Here is a 15233-nt window from a genome sequence, read left to right as displayed (position 1 = left end):
GTGATTGCTCAACAATGGCCCCAGGTTACAGTATTTTCATCATACAATGGTCTTTTCTGGACCATTGTAACTTGAAACCAGACTCAACATACAATGTACAGACAGTCCAGATCTGCGAAATGTGTCAATGGCTGGAAGATCTGACCAATCAGAAGGGACATTCACTGGTAAACCCCTGTATTACTGAAGTGTATGCACTGACTGGTGTCTGGTAGCGCCCCCTACATTACAGGGAGGTATTACATGTTCTGTACTACTCTTTACCTGTGCCAGGAATAGCTGCTCCTTTGGACACCAGGTGAGGTCGGCTGCATTACTTTTTTAGGGAAATTGAGAATGTGGGGGGGCTCCGCACAATGTATAAACATATAGGGGTGCATGCAGTGGGCAAAGTAACAATTAAACCACACAAGAAAAAGAGGCCCCAACTACAATAAACATGCACACCCAAACAAATAGATAACTGAATTCCTGTATTAGTACAAACAGTATAATTTTATTGTCATGGTGTCCTGGTTATAGGGCATCTTTTTAAGTGATTTTACTGTTTTTGTATGTGTTGGCTATTCAATAAAATTATACTGTTTGTACTAATACAGGAATTCAGTTATCTGTGGTGGCCCGGTACCGTATTGCATACCGTACCTTGGTTGGGGGTCCCCAAAGTCAGAGTTCCTAGGAACTGTGGGGGTCCGCCTCCCTAGTCATCCCCTAGTCACCCCTCATCTAGTTAATATGGTGTTAAATTAAGTGTGTAAATACTGTATATAATATGTTATTACCTGCATAGTGTCGCAGGGCCTTCGGGTCATGTGACGAGGCTTCGGAACTCTATGGTAGGTAAAAGGACCTTTGGTGGTTCATGGGTCATGTGATTACCCATAACACTTTGTAACGGTGAATGACAGATGGTATGGACCAATCCTAAAACGGCCAGCCCCTGCCCATATAAGGGAGCTGCGTCCAATAATCTCTCTTTCCCCGTGGGTTGCTGATGAGAAAAGATCTGCGCAGCTGTATACGGCAACTACTGGGCCAAAGCCTGAATCAAACAGTGAGTTCTTACAACTTCCCCGCTAATTGTAGCAGGATCACTGGCTCTTAACAAACCCCTAAATCCAGCGGATCTGTGCTTAACAAAATCCTACTAAGCTAAAGAACTTACAAAAGTCCCAACCATACGTCAATCTCTGCTAAGCTGCATATAGCCTTTGTTATAAGGACTGTTCCTGTTATCCCATGTTACAGAAAATATTCAGTAAAGTTTCCAGAAGTTTTCAGCAAAGCTCTGGTTGTGATAATTTCATTATTCTACATCTCCCTATTGCTTTTGGGAAGGGTGGCGATAGGCCAAGCTATACAGTATTAACCCTCACCCTGGCGTCACGACTGACAAGAGTTAATTACACCCTCAATATACTGCATAGCAACACCCCAACTGCCATACACCCCCCCCCCCCCAAGGCACCACATATCTACTTGTTTGGGCGTGCGTGCTTATTGTAGTTGGGGCCTCTTTTTCTTGTGTGGTTTAAGCATTACTTTTTTAGGACAGGACCCTGAAGAAGCTTCTGTCCTCTACATAGACAGTGATTTACAGCTCCCAGCAGATCTTTCTTGCTTTTATATGTAAGGACTTGCTTTATCTGTATTAGTTATCTACTTAATTTTTCTTAAATCCTCACTTTTCCTAATTCTTGCTTCAGAACAAATTAGCAGGTTCCCCTAGAGTTATGGTCTCATGATAGAATGGTTTCTACATACAATGGTCGTCCTGGAACCAAATAATATTATAACTTGAGGGACCACTGTAGTACATGCCAGGCATAAGGATAGGGGTTGTCTTCATAAGAAACCTATGGACTGCCCCAGTGATTCAGAGCCCTGTTCCCGGCTTATATGATTCCTTGCAGCATGAAAAAGATGTCAGGTTCTCTTTATGTTGTAATGATTTTCATTGTGTTGCTGCGATTCCAGTGACCGCAATCCCTATGTGCCTAGTATTGACTTAAAGGGGTTATCCAGGAAAAAAACTATAATCTGGCTCCAGAAAGTTATACAGATTTGTAAATTACTTCTATTAAAAAAATATTAATCCTTTTAGTACTTATGAGCTGCTGAAGTTGAGTTGTTCTTTTCAGTCTAAGTAATCTCTGATGACACCTGTCTCGGGAAGCTGTCCAGCGTAGAAGCAAATCCCCATAGCAAACCTCTTCTAGTCTGTGCAGTTGCCGAGACAAACAGAGATGTCAGCAGAGAGCACTGTTGCCAGGCAGAAAAGAACAACCCAACTTCAGCAGCTGATAATTATTGGAAGGATTAAGATTTTTTAATAGACGTAATTTACAAATCTTTTTAACTTTCTGGAGCCAATTGATATAAAAACAATTTTTTTTCCTGGAATACCCCTTTAAAGATAGCTGAGGTTACCAAGCTTGCAGACTCTATGCCTTAAAGTCTTTATAAATATCAAGAGTATCAAATATTTTACGTAAAAAGGAATACCTCAAACCATTGCTGGCCACTTGTGTTCATGAGGAGGAGACATAATGGATCGGATTTGGACCCAACATCTTTGTCCAGCAGATGTTCACAAGAAATGCTTAGTTCCACTTTAGTTACACATTGTGCAGCCATCTGAAATCCTGAAATAAAAGAGAAGATGGTTAGAGATAAATATTCAGCCCCACAATGCACGGTTTATTTGGAACGTTGTTTATTTCTCAAGTTTTATATCAATCGTTTGTATTCCACCTTTATAATGCAGTCCATTTTAGGCCCTCCGTGGATTATATAGGAGAAATACAAGCGATTGATATCAAGCTTGAGAAAAAAACCAGCGTTCCAAATAAACCGTGCGCATTATGTGTGTGATACATGTGTCACATAAGCTCAACTAGATGACACAAATGTCTTTTTCCAACCCTAGAAACCATATAAGGCCATGTTCACATACTGTTTTTTGAGCCTCTTTTTTAGCCATTTTGCTGTTTGCACAGTTTTTTTTCATGGCTAACGTAGCCTAACTCTACAAATTCTGATCTACTATAGATTTAGGTGCATGCTACTTGGACATAATATGGCATTTTTTTAAAGGGTACCTCTCATCAAAAAAACTTTTGATATATTATAGATTAATGTATGCAGAATAACTTTCCAATAGCATGTTATTAAAAAATATGCTTCTTTCTATTTAATTTTCCACTTTGAAGAAATGACCACTAGGGGTCTCCCTACCAGTCCTGGCAGCAAGCATTTCAGACTCATGCTGGAGTCCTAAACACTACGAGCTGCCAGTCTGCTTTGTTCACAAAGGAGAACACTCAGAGCTGCCAGCCTGCTTTGTTCACAGCCTGTTTGGCTGTGAACAAAGCAGGCTGGCAGCTCTGAGTGTTTAGGACTCCAGCATGAGTCAGAAATGCTTGCTGACAGGACTGATCGGGAAAAATACAATAGAAAGAAGCATATTTTTCATTAACATGCTATTGGAAAGTTATTCAACATTCATTAATCTAAAATATATCAAAACTTTATTTGATGAGAGGTACCCTTTAACACATTTTTATGCATAAATGCTCCAAAACACTTGAAAATCTCAGGCAAAAACCTGATGTTCATAAAATACATTTGTCCATAAAATGCCAGTGAAGTTTCATTAAAAAAATTAATAAATAAATGAAATGCTTAAAGATGTAGCATTGCTTTCTATTAGTGTTATTGCTCCCATTGTGAAAACCTATGGTAAAACAAAGCATAATACACTGTGTAAACTGTAATTTAGCCGTATTGTTCTAGCGGTTTTATTACAAAGCGGTCTGTGAGAGGGGAAGAGACAGGAGGCCTCCCTATATATCAATCATTGACCAGTGTATACTGGGAGGATGGTAACTCTTCTGGGTTATTTGGGCACAATCTCCGGTTTCAATCAAGCACATGTTAATAGGTAACAAGTTGTTATTAGATTTATGGCCTCTGGGATTACAACTGGAACCTCAGTCTGTAATCTGTCAAACCCCGTCACACAGGGACGTGCACACAGACTCAAAAGGGGGCTTGAGCCCCTGCCCTATTAATGCCTCTGCCCTATGATGCCCTTACTGATTGGGACCTCCGTGGAGTGATGTGGGTCCCATTCAGCTGACATGATTGCCGGAGGTCCCTTACCTCAGGAATTATGTTGTGTTAATATATGTAAGGTTTTTACCAACTTTTTTTTTTTTTTATAATGAGAAGTGCCCTTTTTCTACTTGAGCCCCTGCCCCTCAGAAATGTCTGCGCACATCCCTGCTGTCACACATTACATACAATCCGTATTTTTCGCCGTATAAAACGCACTTTTTCTTCCCCAAAACTGGGGGGAAAAAGTTGGTGCGTCTTATACGGAGAATACACCCCTATCGCGGCGGTCCCTGCGGCCATCAACGGCCGGGACCCGCGGCTAATACAGGACATCACCGATCGCGGTGATGCCCTGTATTAACCCTTCAGACGCGGCAATCAAAGCTGACCGCCGCGTCTGAAGGGAAAGTGACACTAACCCGGCTGTTCAGTCGGGCTGTTCGGGACCACCGCGGCGGTCCCGAACAGCCCGACTGAATAGCCGGGTTAGTGCTTACAGGACACCGGGAGGGACCTTACCTGCCTCCTCGGTGTCTTCTCCGTTCAGGGCTCCCCTGTATGGCCGGCGCTCTCCTTCCTCGTCATCACGTCGTCGCGTACGTGCGTCGGCGTGCGTAACGACATGATGGCGGCGACGGAGAGCGAGGATACCCGGCCGGCAGAAGAGACGTTCCGGAGCGACGGGGACACGGCGACAGCGATGGAGCGACATCCAGGGCTGCGGTGACGGGTCCGGAGCGGCGGGGACACGTGAGTATTACCTCCTATGCAGTGGTCTTCAATCTGCGGACCTCTAGATGTTGCAAAACTACAACTCCCAGCATGCCCGGACAGCCAACGGCTGTCCGGGCACGCTAGGAGTTGTAGTTTTGCAACATCTGGAGGTCCGCAGGTTGAAGACCACTATTGTGTTCAAAATCTTTATTTTTTTAGATTTTGCACCTATAAATTGGGTGCGTCCTATAGGGCGAAAAATACGGTAATTTTTACGGATCCTTATCGCCCTCTTTACAACAACATCTCCCTTAGGCCATGTTCACAAAACAGAATTTCCAAGTGGAATCTGGGGGACCAATGGAAATTCTGTTGCAGCAGAGTCCCATTGTTTTCAATGGGATTTTTCTGCATCATACATGCCGCGGAAACATCTGCTGTAGAAATCCAGATTCCGGCCTCCACAGAAAGAATTGACAGGTCACTTCTTTCTGCAGAATCTGCCTGGAAATGCATTGCCGTGTGTGGAGACTGTGGAGCAGTCCTAGCACCGGCATTTTCCGCCAGCGCCTGCTATTGACGGAATGTCCGCCCGTGTTTTCCAGCGAATATTCTGCAAGTATCCCACCATGTGAACATAGCCTTACAAGGAGAATACAGCTGCTACCAAACTTCTAAACATTCGTGGTTCAGGAGTTTTGCTGACCTTCAGGATAAACTGTATCGGGAATGATATACAAACACTCAGACCTTGTGAGGCGCTTCTGTTTTTCACTGTGATACATCTATATAAAATACCATGACGTCAGTGCGCCGCGCCGTGCAGCGCATAGCAACGACGCAGGGGACGCACACCGGAGGCCTGAAGCAGCGCGGACCCGACCCCGGCAACAGGTAATTATGCAACCGGGGATGGGGGGAGGCAACGGGGCAGCGGCGCCGGCAATGGGTGCCGCTGCCCCTTCTCTCCCCCTGGCTGTCGGCGCCGCTTCTCTCCCCCTGGCTATCGGCGCCGGCAATGGGGGACCGATAGTCAGGGGGACAGAACGGGCAGCGGCGCCGATAGCCAGGGGGAGTGAAGGGCCGGCAGCAGGGCTCTAGACCCCAGGCAAGGCAGGGGGAGAGAAGCGGGCAGCGACGGCCCCTTTCCCCCAGCCTTTCCTGGGGGTGTATCCTGGGGGGGTATACACATGCACACACACGCACCCTCATTTTACCATGGATATTTGGGTAAAAAACTTTTTTTACCCAAATATCCTTGGTAAAATGAGGATGCGTGTTATAGGCCGGTGCGTGGTATACCCCGATAAATACGGTATCTATGATAAAATATTTCATGACTAAATATTAAAGGGGTTTACCAGAAAATTAATTTCTTTAAAAAAAAAAAGCTCAGTGTGGGATAAAAAGGGAAAAAACTGTACTCCTCTTCCTCTCATCCCCCACTGGTGCCGTTCCAACAGTGTTGTTCTCCGCTGTCCCGCTTCCTGCTCTTATTTCGACACAGATGGGGGGGGGGGGGGCACCGCTACAGACAGTGATTTCTTGAGTAAGCATTTCCTATTTGTTGAGAGAGCAGGAAATGCTTAGCATCGGAGAATAACACCGGTGGGGGATCAGCAACAGGTGAGTACAGTTGTTTTTTTCTCCTTTCTTTTATCCCAGCTCTTTTAACATTAATTCTCCAGACAGTTCCTTTAATAGTGTCTTAAACTAGCAGGCAGGAGGAATCCTCACGATCTCAACAATGCAGAACCTCAGGTACTGTATATAAGAAGTACAACAGAGTCCCTTGTCCAGCTCACCACACTGTGTACTTGTGCATGGATTTGCATTCAGCCGAATGCACTATGTCTTGAACAAAGAAGTTGATCCATTAATGTGGAAACGATATCCAGCTTTATTGAAGACACACAGTAAAATCAGGTACAGCAATCGTCAGCATATTATCCATCGCGTTTCAGGCACATGCTCCTGAAACACGTTTATTGATATGCTGAAGATTTTACCATGTGTCTTCAATAAAGCTGGATATCGTTTTTCCACATTGCTGGATCAACTTCTCCTACTGTATATAAGAAGCAGACTTCTTTTAGGGAACGTTTGCACAATAGAGTTACCACATCTAGGAAAAACCACATGGCCAGCCACATGCACCACCAGAATGACAATAGACTGTTTGGAAAACACGGTACAGTGATCCCTCAACTTACAATGGCCTCAACATACAACAGTTTCAACATAAAATAGTCTTTTCTGGACCATCGTAACTTGAAACCAGACTCAACATACAATGCTATGGAATCTGAGAAACGTGTCAATGGCTGGAAGAACTGACCAATCAGAATGGATATTTCACTGGTAAAACCCCTGTATTACTGAAGTGCATGCACTGACTGGTGTCTGGTAGCGCCCCCTACAGTACAGGGAGGTATTACATGTTCTGTACTCTTCTACCTGTGCCAGGGTTAGCTGCTCCTTTGGACACCAGGTGAGGGCGGCTCCATTTTCCTTTTTTTTAGGACATTGCGTGTACTGTACAGGACCCTGAAGAAGCTCCTGTCCTCTACATAGACCAATGTTTCCTAAAAAGGTTGCCACCAGCTGTTGTAAAACTACAACTCCCAGCATGCCCGGACAGCCTTTGGCTGTCCGGGCATGCTGGGAGTTGTAGTTTTGCAACCGCTGGAGGCACCTTGGTTGGGAAACACTGACATAGACAGTGATTTACAGCTCCCAGCAGATCTTTCTTACTTTTATATATAAGGATTTGCTTTATCTATATTAGTTATCTACTTATTTATCTTTATTCCTCACTTTTTCCTATTTTTGGATGACATTTTGGTGGCTTCAGAACCAATTACCAGGTTTCCATAGAGTTCTGGTTTCAACATACAATGGTTTCAACATACAATGGTCGTCCTGGAACCAATTAATATTGTAACTTGAGGGTATTAGGAGGCTTCCTACTATGTCAAGGTCAACTGGGGATTCATAGCCAAACCAGTACTTCCCCTAAAAGGTGGAGGACCTCTGTAGACCACTGATTTGACAAAGCTTCTAATTTCTCCACCTTCCCAATTCACTGGGGGCTTACACTAGAGACTCCAAATTTAAGATATCTGCAGTGGTAACCATCATAAAACTCTAAAAGGTATCTCTAAAAGCTTTATAAACCGAATTATTTATGTTAGTAAATAGAACCATTAAATGATAGATGTGCACCACACCCTGCGCATTAGATTGCTGGCTCATTGTCAGGTCTGGAGGAGTTCTGTTTTTTTATGTCAGTACATAAAAGCGTAAATCGTTCCAGCACTATAGTCACATTACCCTTCTCTGTAATTATACAATCTGAACACCGCAGTCTCCAATATTCATCTGGCCAGACACCGAGATAAGTCAGGAGGAAGTGATCCATTATTACTTTGGATTCATTGGAGCCCAATTATTGTGCAGGAATGATAGTAAGGACTTAGGGCTCATTCACATTATGGAATCTCCACCCCCTGAAATATTCTGAGCAGAGATTCCATCTAGAGCAGGGACCAGCAAAACAAGCCGGCACTAGGACCTCTCAGAGATGTGCAGTCTCAATAGACTGTAATGCATTTCAGAGCAGATTTCACATTCATTCGCGTCCGGGGGCCTGAATTTCCTCAGCGGAACGTTTGCAGCGGAAATTCCATAGTATGAATGATGCAGCAGAATCACATTGAGAACAATGGGAAGCTGCTGCACTGTATCCTCCAAGCTGAATTCCACTTGGAAAATCTGTAGTGTGATAGCGCCCTAATGCTTACAGTCAACCTGCATGCATGCTCCCTAAGGGTCTGTATTGCAGGTATTACACATCAGTCATTATATGGTCCCGCTGTGGCTCTGTATTCTCTTCTAAGGGTATGCTAACATTACAGAATTTACCTGTACGGAATTGCGCTCAGGACTTCCGCTGTATGAACCTTAAACTACTCCTTAGTACTCACACCCTAGACATCTTATCCCCTATCCAAACTCGGCTGTGGCATCTCAGTCGTTGGCTGTCCGGGCATGCTGGGAGTTGAAGTTTTGCAACATCTGGAGGGCCACAGTTTGAGACCCATGCTTTAAACGAAACCTGTCATCAGTTTTAACTTAAAATGGTGCAGACAGTGCGATGCCGGGATACTATGAATTACTCTGATATGCTCGGGTGTTTTAGAGTAATCATAGTTTAAAGGGGTACTCCGGTGAAAAACGTTTTTTCTTTTAAATCAACTGGTGCCAGAAAGTTAAACAGATTTGTAAATTACTTCTATTAAAAAATATTAATCCTTCCTGTACTTATTAGCTGCTGAATACTACAGAGGAAATTCTTTTCTATTTGGAATTCTCTCTGATGACATCACGAGCACAGTGCTCTCTGCTGACGTTATAATAATAATAATAATAATAATGATAACAACTCTTTATTTATTGTTGTCCTAGTGCTATGCACGGTTGCTAAAATGGACAGAGATGTCAGCAGAGAGCACTGTGCTTGTGATGTCATCAGTGTTCCAAAAATAAAGGAATTTCCTCTGTAGCATTCAGCAGCTAATAAGTACTGGAAGGATTAAGATTTTTTAATAGAAGCAATTTACAAATATGTTTAACTTTCTGGCACCAGTTGATTTAAAAGAAAAAAGGTTTTCACCGGAGTACCCCTTTAACAATGCCACTGTGACCCCGGTTACTTGTCATAGGATGCGGATCCCAGACGCCACTTCGTGGCCGGCCGAAGTGCCGCATCTCTCCCCATCTGTGTATTAGGGAGAGACGTGTTACTTATTACTGGCGGAGTGGAGAGCAGACACCGGGACCCGTCCCCATAGATAGTTACAGGGGTCCTGGCTGCACTTTAACTAGGATTACTCTAATATGCCTGAGCATATCACAGTAAGGCTACGTTCACACTGCTGGCTGTCTCCGGCAGTGTGAAGTCCATTATTTTAGGATCTAGAAAAGCCAGAGAAAAAAAATAGTGCTTGCACCGTCCTTTTCTCCATTTTTTTCTCTCCCAAAAAAAAAATAAAAAAAAGCGGCTGCTATTGAATACAATGGGGTCCATCGGGACCAGTTATTTGCCTGTATACTCCAGCAAAATTACGGCCAGCAAAATGCAAAAAATAAATAAAAAGAAAAAGTTTGACGGCCGAATTTGCCGGAGCATACAGGCAGTGTGAAAGGGGCCTAAGTGTCCAGAGATCACACTGCCTGCACCAGATTTATGCTGCCCGTGGTTTGGACAGCATGAAAAATGATAGTAGGTTATATTTAGTATTTTTTTTTTTTTAGTAATCTGGGGTCAATACTAAACTCCATTATTCACAGTGGTTTATAGGCTAACACTTGATATTATATAGTTTATCAGTATATGGCCTACGATGGTGCAGAGGTCAGTGCATAGGAAATTTGGGGTATGCAGAGGAGCAGTTTGGATTCAGAACATGGCAGTGCATAATAAAGCATTAAAATGATATCCTATAACTGCAATCTTACATCTCTCATATGACACATTGGGCTTTGTTGACATCATGGTCTGTGGTTCTTTGTATATAAGCATCATGGAGAGATGAGACGAGATCCAGATCTTCCCTAATACCTTGTCAGCTGGGTGAAAAAGGAACTTCCCCCTTGATACTGAACCATTGTCGTTGAGTTTCACTATTGTATCCACTGCATCCCTCATGTAAAGTAAAAAAGTCTGCTACAACATTAAGAATATTTTTGTAATATTTGATATTTGTTTAAACCTTGAATACCATAAAAAAAAAAAAAAAACTAAAAAGTAAAAAGTAACAACCCCTTAAAGGGATACTCCTGGCAACTAAACTTATCAGAAATTTCCTATCCACAACAAAGGGGATAAGTGTCTGGTCACAGGGGGTCGGACTGCGGGGCTACTTTCCTGTTCTCGGCATGCTCCGGCCTCACCTTCCTGGATGAGAGCAAGTGACAGCCCACTCAGCCAATCATCCACCGAGGCAGGACACCCCTGCAGACGGTGATTGGCTAAGCTGGCCGTCACTCGCTCTCATGCAGGAAGGTGGGGGCCAGAGCACATCGAGGATGAGTAAGTAGCCGGGGCCCCATACAGGAGATTGTAGGGATCCCATCAGTAGGACCTCTACCATCAGACACTTACCCCCTATCCTGTAGATGGGGATAAGTGTCTGATAACTTAAAGGGGTACTCCGGTGGAAAACATTTATTTATTTATTTATTATCAACTGGTACCAGAAAATTAAACAGATTTCAAATTACTTCTATTAAAAAAATCTAAATCCTTCCAGTACTTATTAGCTGCTGAATACTACAGAGGAAAATATTTTTCTTTTTGGAACACAGAGCTCTCTTCTGACATCTCTGTCCATTTTAAGAACTGTCCAGAGTAGGAGAAAATCCCCATGGAAAACATATGCTGCTCTGGACAGGTCCTAAAAGGGACAGAGATCACTGTGGTCATGATGTCAGCAGAGAACTCTGTGTTCCAAAAAGAAAATAATTTCCTCTGTAGTATTCAGCAGCTAATAAGTACTGGAAGTAGGAAGATTTTTTTTTAATAGAAGTAATTTACAAATCTGTTTAACTTTCTGTCACCAGTTGATTTAAATATAAAAAAAAAAAAAAGTTTGCCACCGGAGTACCCCTTTAAGTTCCCTGGAGTACCCCTTTAAACATGTTTTTTTAAATATCCATTGTTGGTATATCTTTAGGACTCCATGGGACACACTGGTCATCTATACAGGCAGCTGAAAGATCAGAAACCATACAGTAGGACAAACATGAATAATAATATTGGTTCATAGCACAGACAGCAAGCTGCAGATCTGAGGTCATGAGAGGTGAAATGCAAATATCGGGACCGATCGACAAAGTGCAACTACAGCCGAACATAAGCTTGTGCCAACTAGGACTGTGATACATTATCCTGCAGCATGAAAACAATTATATCAGAGATAATGTGCGAGGCGTTCTGTAACACCGTTATAACATTACATGTCTGCCTCTGATAGTACAGTATACAGAGCTCGTAAATGTCTCCTACATCTGGAATCAAAATTATTAGAGTTAGGAAACCACAGACCTACCAGACATTGTCAGCCCCAGCAGATGCAGTATTCTGTAACTTAACCCCTTAGTGACCAAGCTATTTGGAGCCTTATTGTCCATGTATAACTTTATGAGTGTAAATCTTTATAAAAAGTTTTTTTTTTTTTTTTTTGTCACATACCGTATATACTCGAGTATAAGCCGAGGCCCCTAGTTTCACCCCCAAAACCCAGGAAAATGTATTGACTCGACTATAAGCCTAGGGTGGGAAATACATCATCCCCCCCCCCCTGTCATCATCCAGACCCCCGTCATCATCCCCTCCTTCATTATCACCGCTTGTCAATCTCTTCATCAGTGGTCTTCAACCTGCGGACCTCCAGATGTTGCAAAACTACAACTCACAGCATGCCCGGACAGCCAACTGCTGTCCGGGCATGCTGGAAGTTGTAGTTTTGAAACCTCTGGAGGTCCGCAGGTTGAAGACCACTGCGGCCTTCGTCATCATCCAGACCCCCCTTTTGTTTTGTACTCACCTCCCCTTGGCAGGAAGTTAGGCTGAGCTGGTCTGGGCCATCTATGCTGCAGGGACCGTCCGGTGGGGAGGGTAAGTCATTGCGGGCAGTCCATCTTCACCGGGGGGGGGGGCCTCTTCTCCGCGCTTCAGGCCCGGCCCCGAACTAGTGACGTTGCCTTGACGACAACGCACAGGGACGTTGCGCATGAACGTCCCTGTGCGTCGTTGTCAAGGCAACGTCACTACTACAGGGCCGGGCCCGAAGCACGGAGAAGAGGCCCCCTCAGTGAAAATGGACAGCCCGCAACGACTTACCCTCCCCACTGGACGGTCCCTGCATAGATGGCCCGTACCAGCTCACCCTAACTTTCTGCCAAGGGGAGGTGAGTACAAAACAAAAGGGGGGGGGGGGGGTCTGGATGATGACTAAGGCCACAGTGGTCTTCAACCTGCGGACCTCCAGAGATTTCAAAACTACAACACCCAGCATGCCCGGACAGCCGATGGCTGTCCTGGCATGCTGGGAGTTGTAGTTTTGCAACATCTGGAGGTCCGCAGGTTGAAGACCACTGAGAAGGGATTGACAGGCGGATAGTTCACTCGAGTATAAGCTGAGGGGGGTGTTTTCAGCACGAAAAATCGTGCTGAAAAACTCGGCTTATACTCGAGTATTTACGTTTACATAACTGGTAAAAATAGTGTAAAATATTTGCATATTGACAAGAAAAATTTTCGCTGTCGTATACATCCTACAAACTATTTTTATAGCAAAGTCTAATAGCTACTACAAAAAAAAAAAAAATTCTATCCATCCATAATGTAAAAAGATTAAGTTGCTAGACCTTAAGTCTAATAAAAGCCTTAATATAAATAATTAAAATTAAACAACAACAATGAAAAAAAAAGGGAAAACATGTAGCACACCATAGTAGCATAAGTGATGACAGTGAAAAGAATTCCCAGTACAGACATATGCCCTATAGTTAAAGTAAATATATATATACACACACACACACCACCATTTATATCAGTTATCTGTGTCACTATAGTGATCTGTGTAGTGGCTGCTTGTGTCAGTCTGGTTATAAAACATGCTATATGATTACATTAACTTCATGACTAACAACCTGGACTTAAAATGTGTGTTAATCTCCTCATTGTAATGGTTTCATAATAATGTCATAGTAATATGGAAGTCAAAAGGTGATAAAATAATTATAACGTCTGGCAGCCCACAGTGTCGGAGCCATATTAAGAAACAAATACTTAAAAAGGAGAACTCCAGTCACAATGGGGGAGATTTATCAAAACCTGTCCAGAGGAAAAGTTGCCCAGTTGCCCATAGCAACCAATCAGCTCGCTTCTTTCATTTTTAACAAGGCCTGTGCAAAATGAAAGAAGTGATCTGATTGGTTGTTATGGGCAACTGGGCAACTTTTCCTCTGCACAGGTTTTGATAAATCTCCCTCAATGAACTTATCCCCTAAGCTGATCGTGGGGAGTCCTACCACATGGAGTCGCTGTGAGCTTTGAAACGGGACCCCAACTCTCTCAGTGAGGTGTGTGTGTCATCTACCTGTTGATGGCCCACCCTCCATTCATTTCTATGGGTGTGCCGATGATGCCCGAGTGCTGTTGTACTTTCGGCACTCCCATTGGTCCCAACAATCGGACCCCCACCCGTGGGGATAAGTTAATTGTGGCTGAAGTTCTCCTTTAAAAGGGGTACTTCACTGCCCCAGCGTTCGGAACATTCTGTTCCAAATGCTGGGTGCAGGCTGTGGGGGTCGTGATGTCACAGACACTCCCCTAGTGATGTCACACCGCTGCCACCCCCCCCCCTCAATAAACTTGCATTGAGGGGGTATGTTCGAACGCTGGGGCAGTGGAGTACCCCTTCAAATATGCAGAGCATAGATAAGTATAGAATGGACTTTCTCCTGTTTTTGTGGTATAATACATTGCATTCAGAAAGTCTTCAGACCCTAACAGTAACTCCACAACTCCTCAAAAACTCCGTTCAGCACAGCTCGCTGAACTAAATTGCGCTGGAATTCCTGCAGAATGGCGCTGTTCTCAGAACACAGAATTCCGCCAAAATTGACTTCAATGGAATTTCAGCACGGAATTCTGCAAAATATGAGACTGGTCTTATATTCTTGGAGCAGACCGACTGTCCAGCCATGCTGGAAGTTGTAGTTTTGCAACAGCTGGAGGCACCCTAGTTGGGAAACACTGCTCTACAACATGCCAAAAGTGCCCATTTAAACAATCAAATTCCAATGGGATCGGGTCATGGCTGGTGTCTGCCCAGAGGTATCTATGGCTCTTACACTTATACACCATAATGATAAGGAATGCATGGCTATCATCCATTTCTTAAACGTTTTAACTAGAGATGAGCGAACTTACAGTAAATTCGATTCGTCACGAACTTCTCAGCTCGGCAGTTGATGTCATTTCCTGCGTAAATTAGTTCAGCTTTCAGGTGCTCCGGTGGGCATGAAAAGGTGGATACATTCCTAGGAAAGAGTCTCCCAGGACTGTATCCACCTTTTCCAGCCCACGGGAGCACCTGAAAGCTGAACTAATTTATGCAGGAAAAGCCATCAACTGCCGAGCCGAGAAGTTCATGACGAATTGAATTTACTGTAAGTTCGCTCATCTCTAGTTTTAACCCAAATATGTCTTCACATATATTAAAAAATCTCCTTATTAAGAACAGGAGTGGAATGGTTTGACTAACACACCTAGTGGTCACCTACTGAGGGAACGTACATACATGCAGACATTGATACATACAGATATT

General features: G+C 43.7%; 2 protein-coding genes across 7 annotated transcripts in view; one reads left to right on the top strand and one right to left on the bottom strand.

Annotated features, from left to right (window-relative positions):
• Positions 1 to 15233, bottom strand: part of CPNE3 (copine 3) — a 102536-nt gene that overhangs the window by 48855 nt on the left and 38448 nt on the right. For 3 of the 6 annotated variants that reach the window (XM_056522282.1, XM_056522284.1, XM_056522283.1), the window contains one exon: positions 2506 to 2645. In XM_056522282.1, the coding sequence (XP_056378257.1) occupies positions 2506 to 2637 (132 nt within the window). In that variant the 5' untranslated portion in view covers positions 2638 to 2645. Of the gene's footprint in view, positions 1 to 2505; positions 2646 to 10353; positions 10543 to 13551; positions 13668 to 13690; positions 13781 to 15233 lie in introns of those variants that run through there. The other 3 variants (XM_056522286.1, XM_056522280.1, XM_056522285.1) reach the window with 3 other exon arrangements.
• RMDN1 (regulator of microtubule dynamics 1) overlaps positions 12689 to 15233 on the top strand; it is a 69723-nt gene continuing 67178 nt past the window's right edge. Inside the window, exon 1 of the mRNA XM_056522287.1 lies at positions 12689 to 12807. Coding sequence (XP_056378262.1) covers positions 12717 to 12807 — 91 coding nt within the window. The 5' untranslated portion in view covers positions 12689 to 12716. The remainder of the gene's footprint in view (positions 12808 to 15233) is intronic.

The sequence above is a fragment of the Hyla sarda genome, chromosome 5 (genome assembly GCF_029499605.1).
Source record: "Hyla sarda isolate aHylSar1 chromosome 5, aHylSar1.hap1, whole genome shotgun sequence".
NCBI lineage: Eukaryota > Metazoa > Chordata > Amphibia > Anura > Hylidae > Hyla > Hyla sarda.
This window is presented reverse-complemented; position numbering and strand designations above follow the sequence as displayed.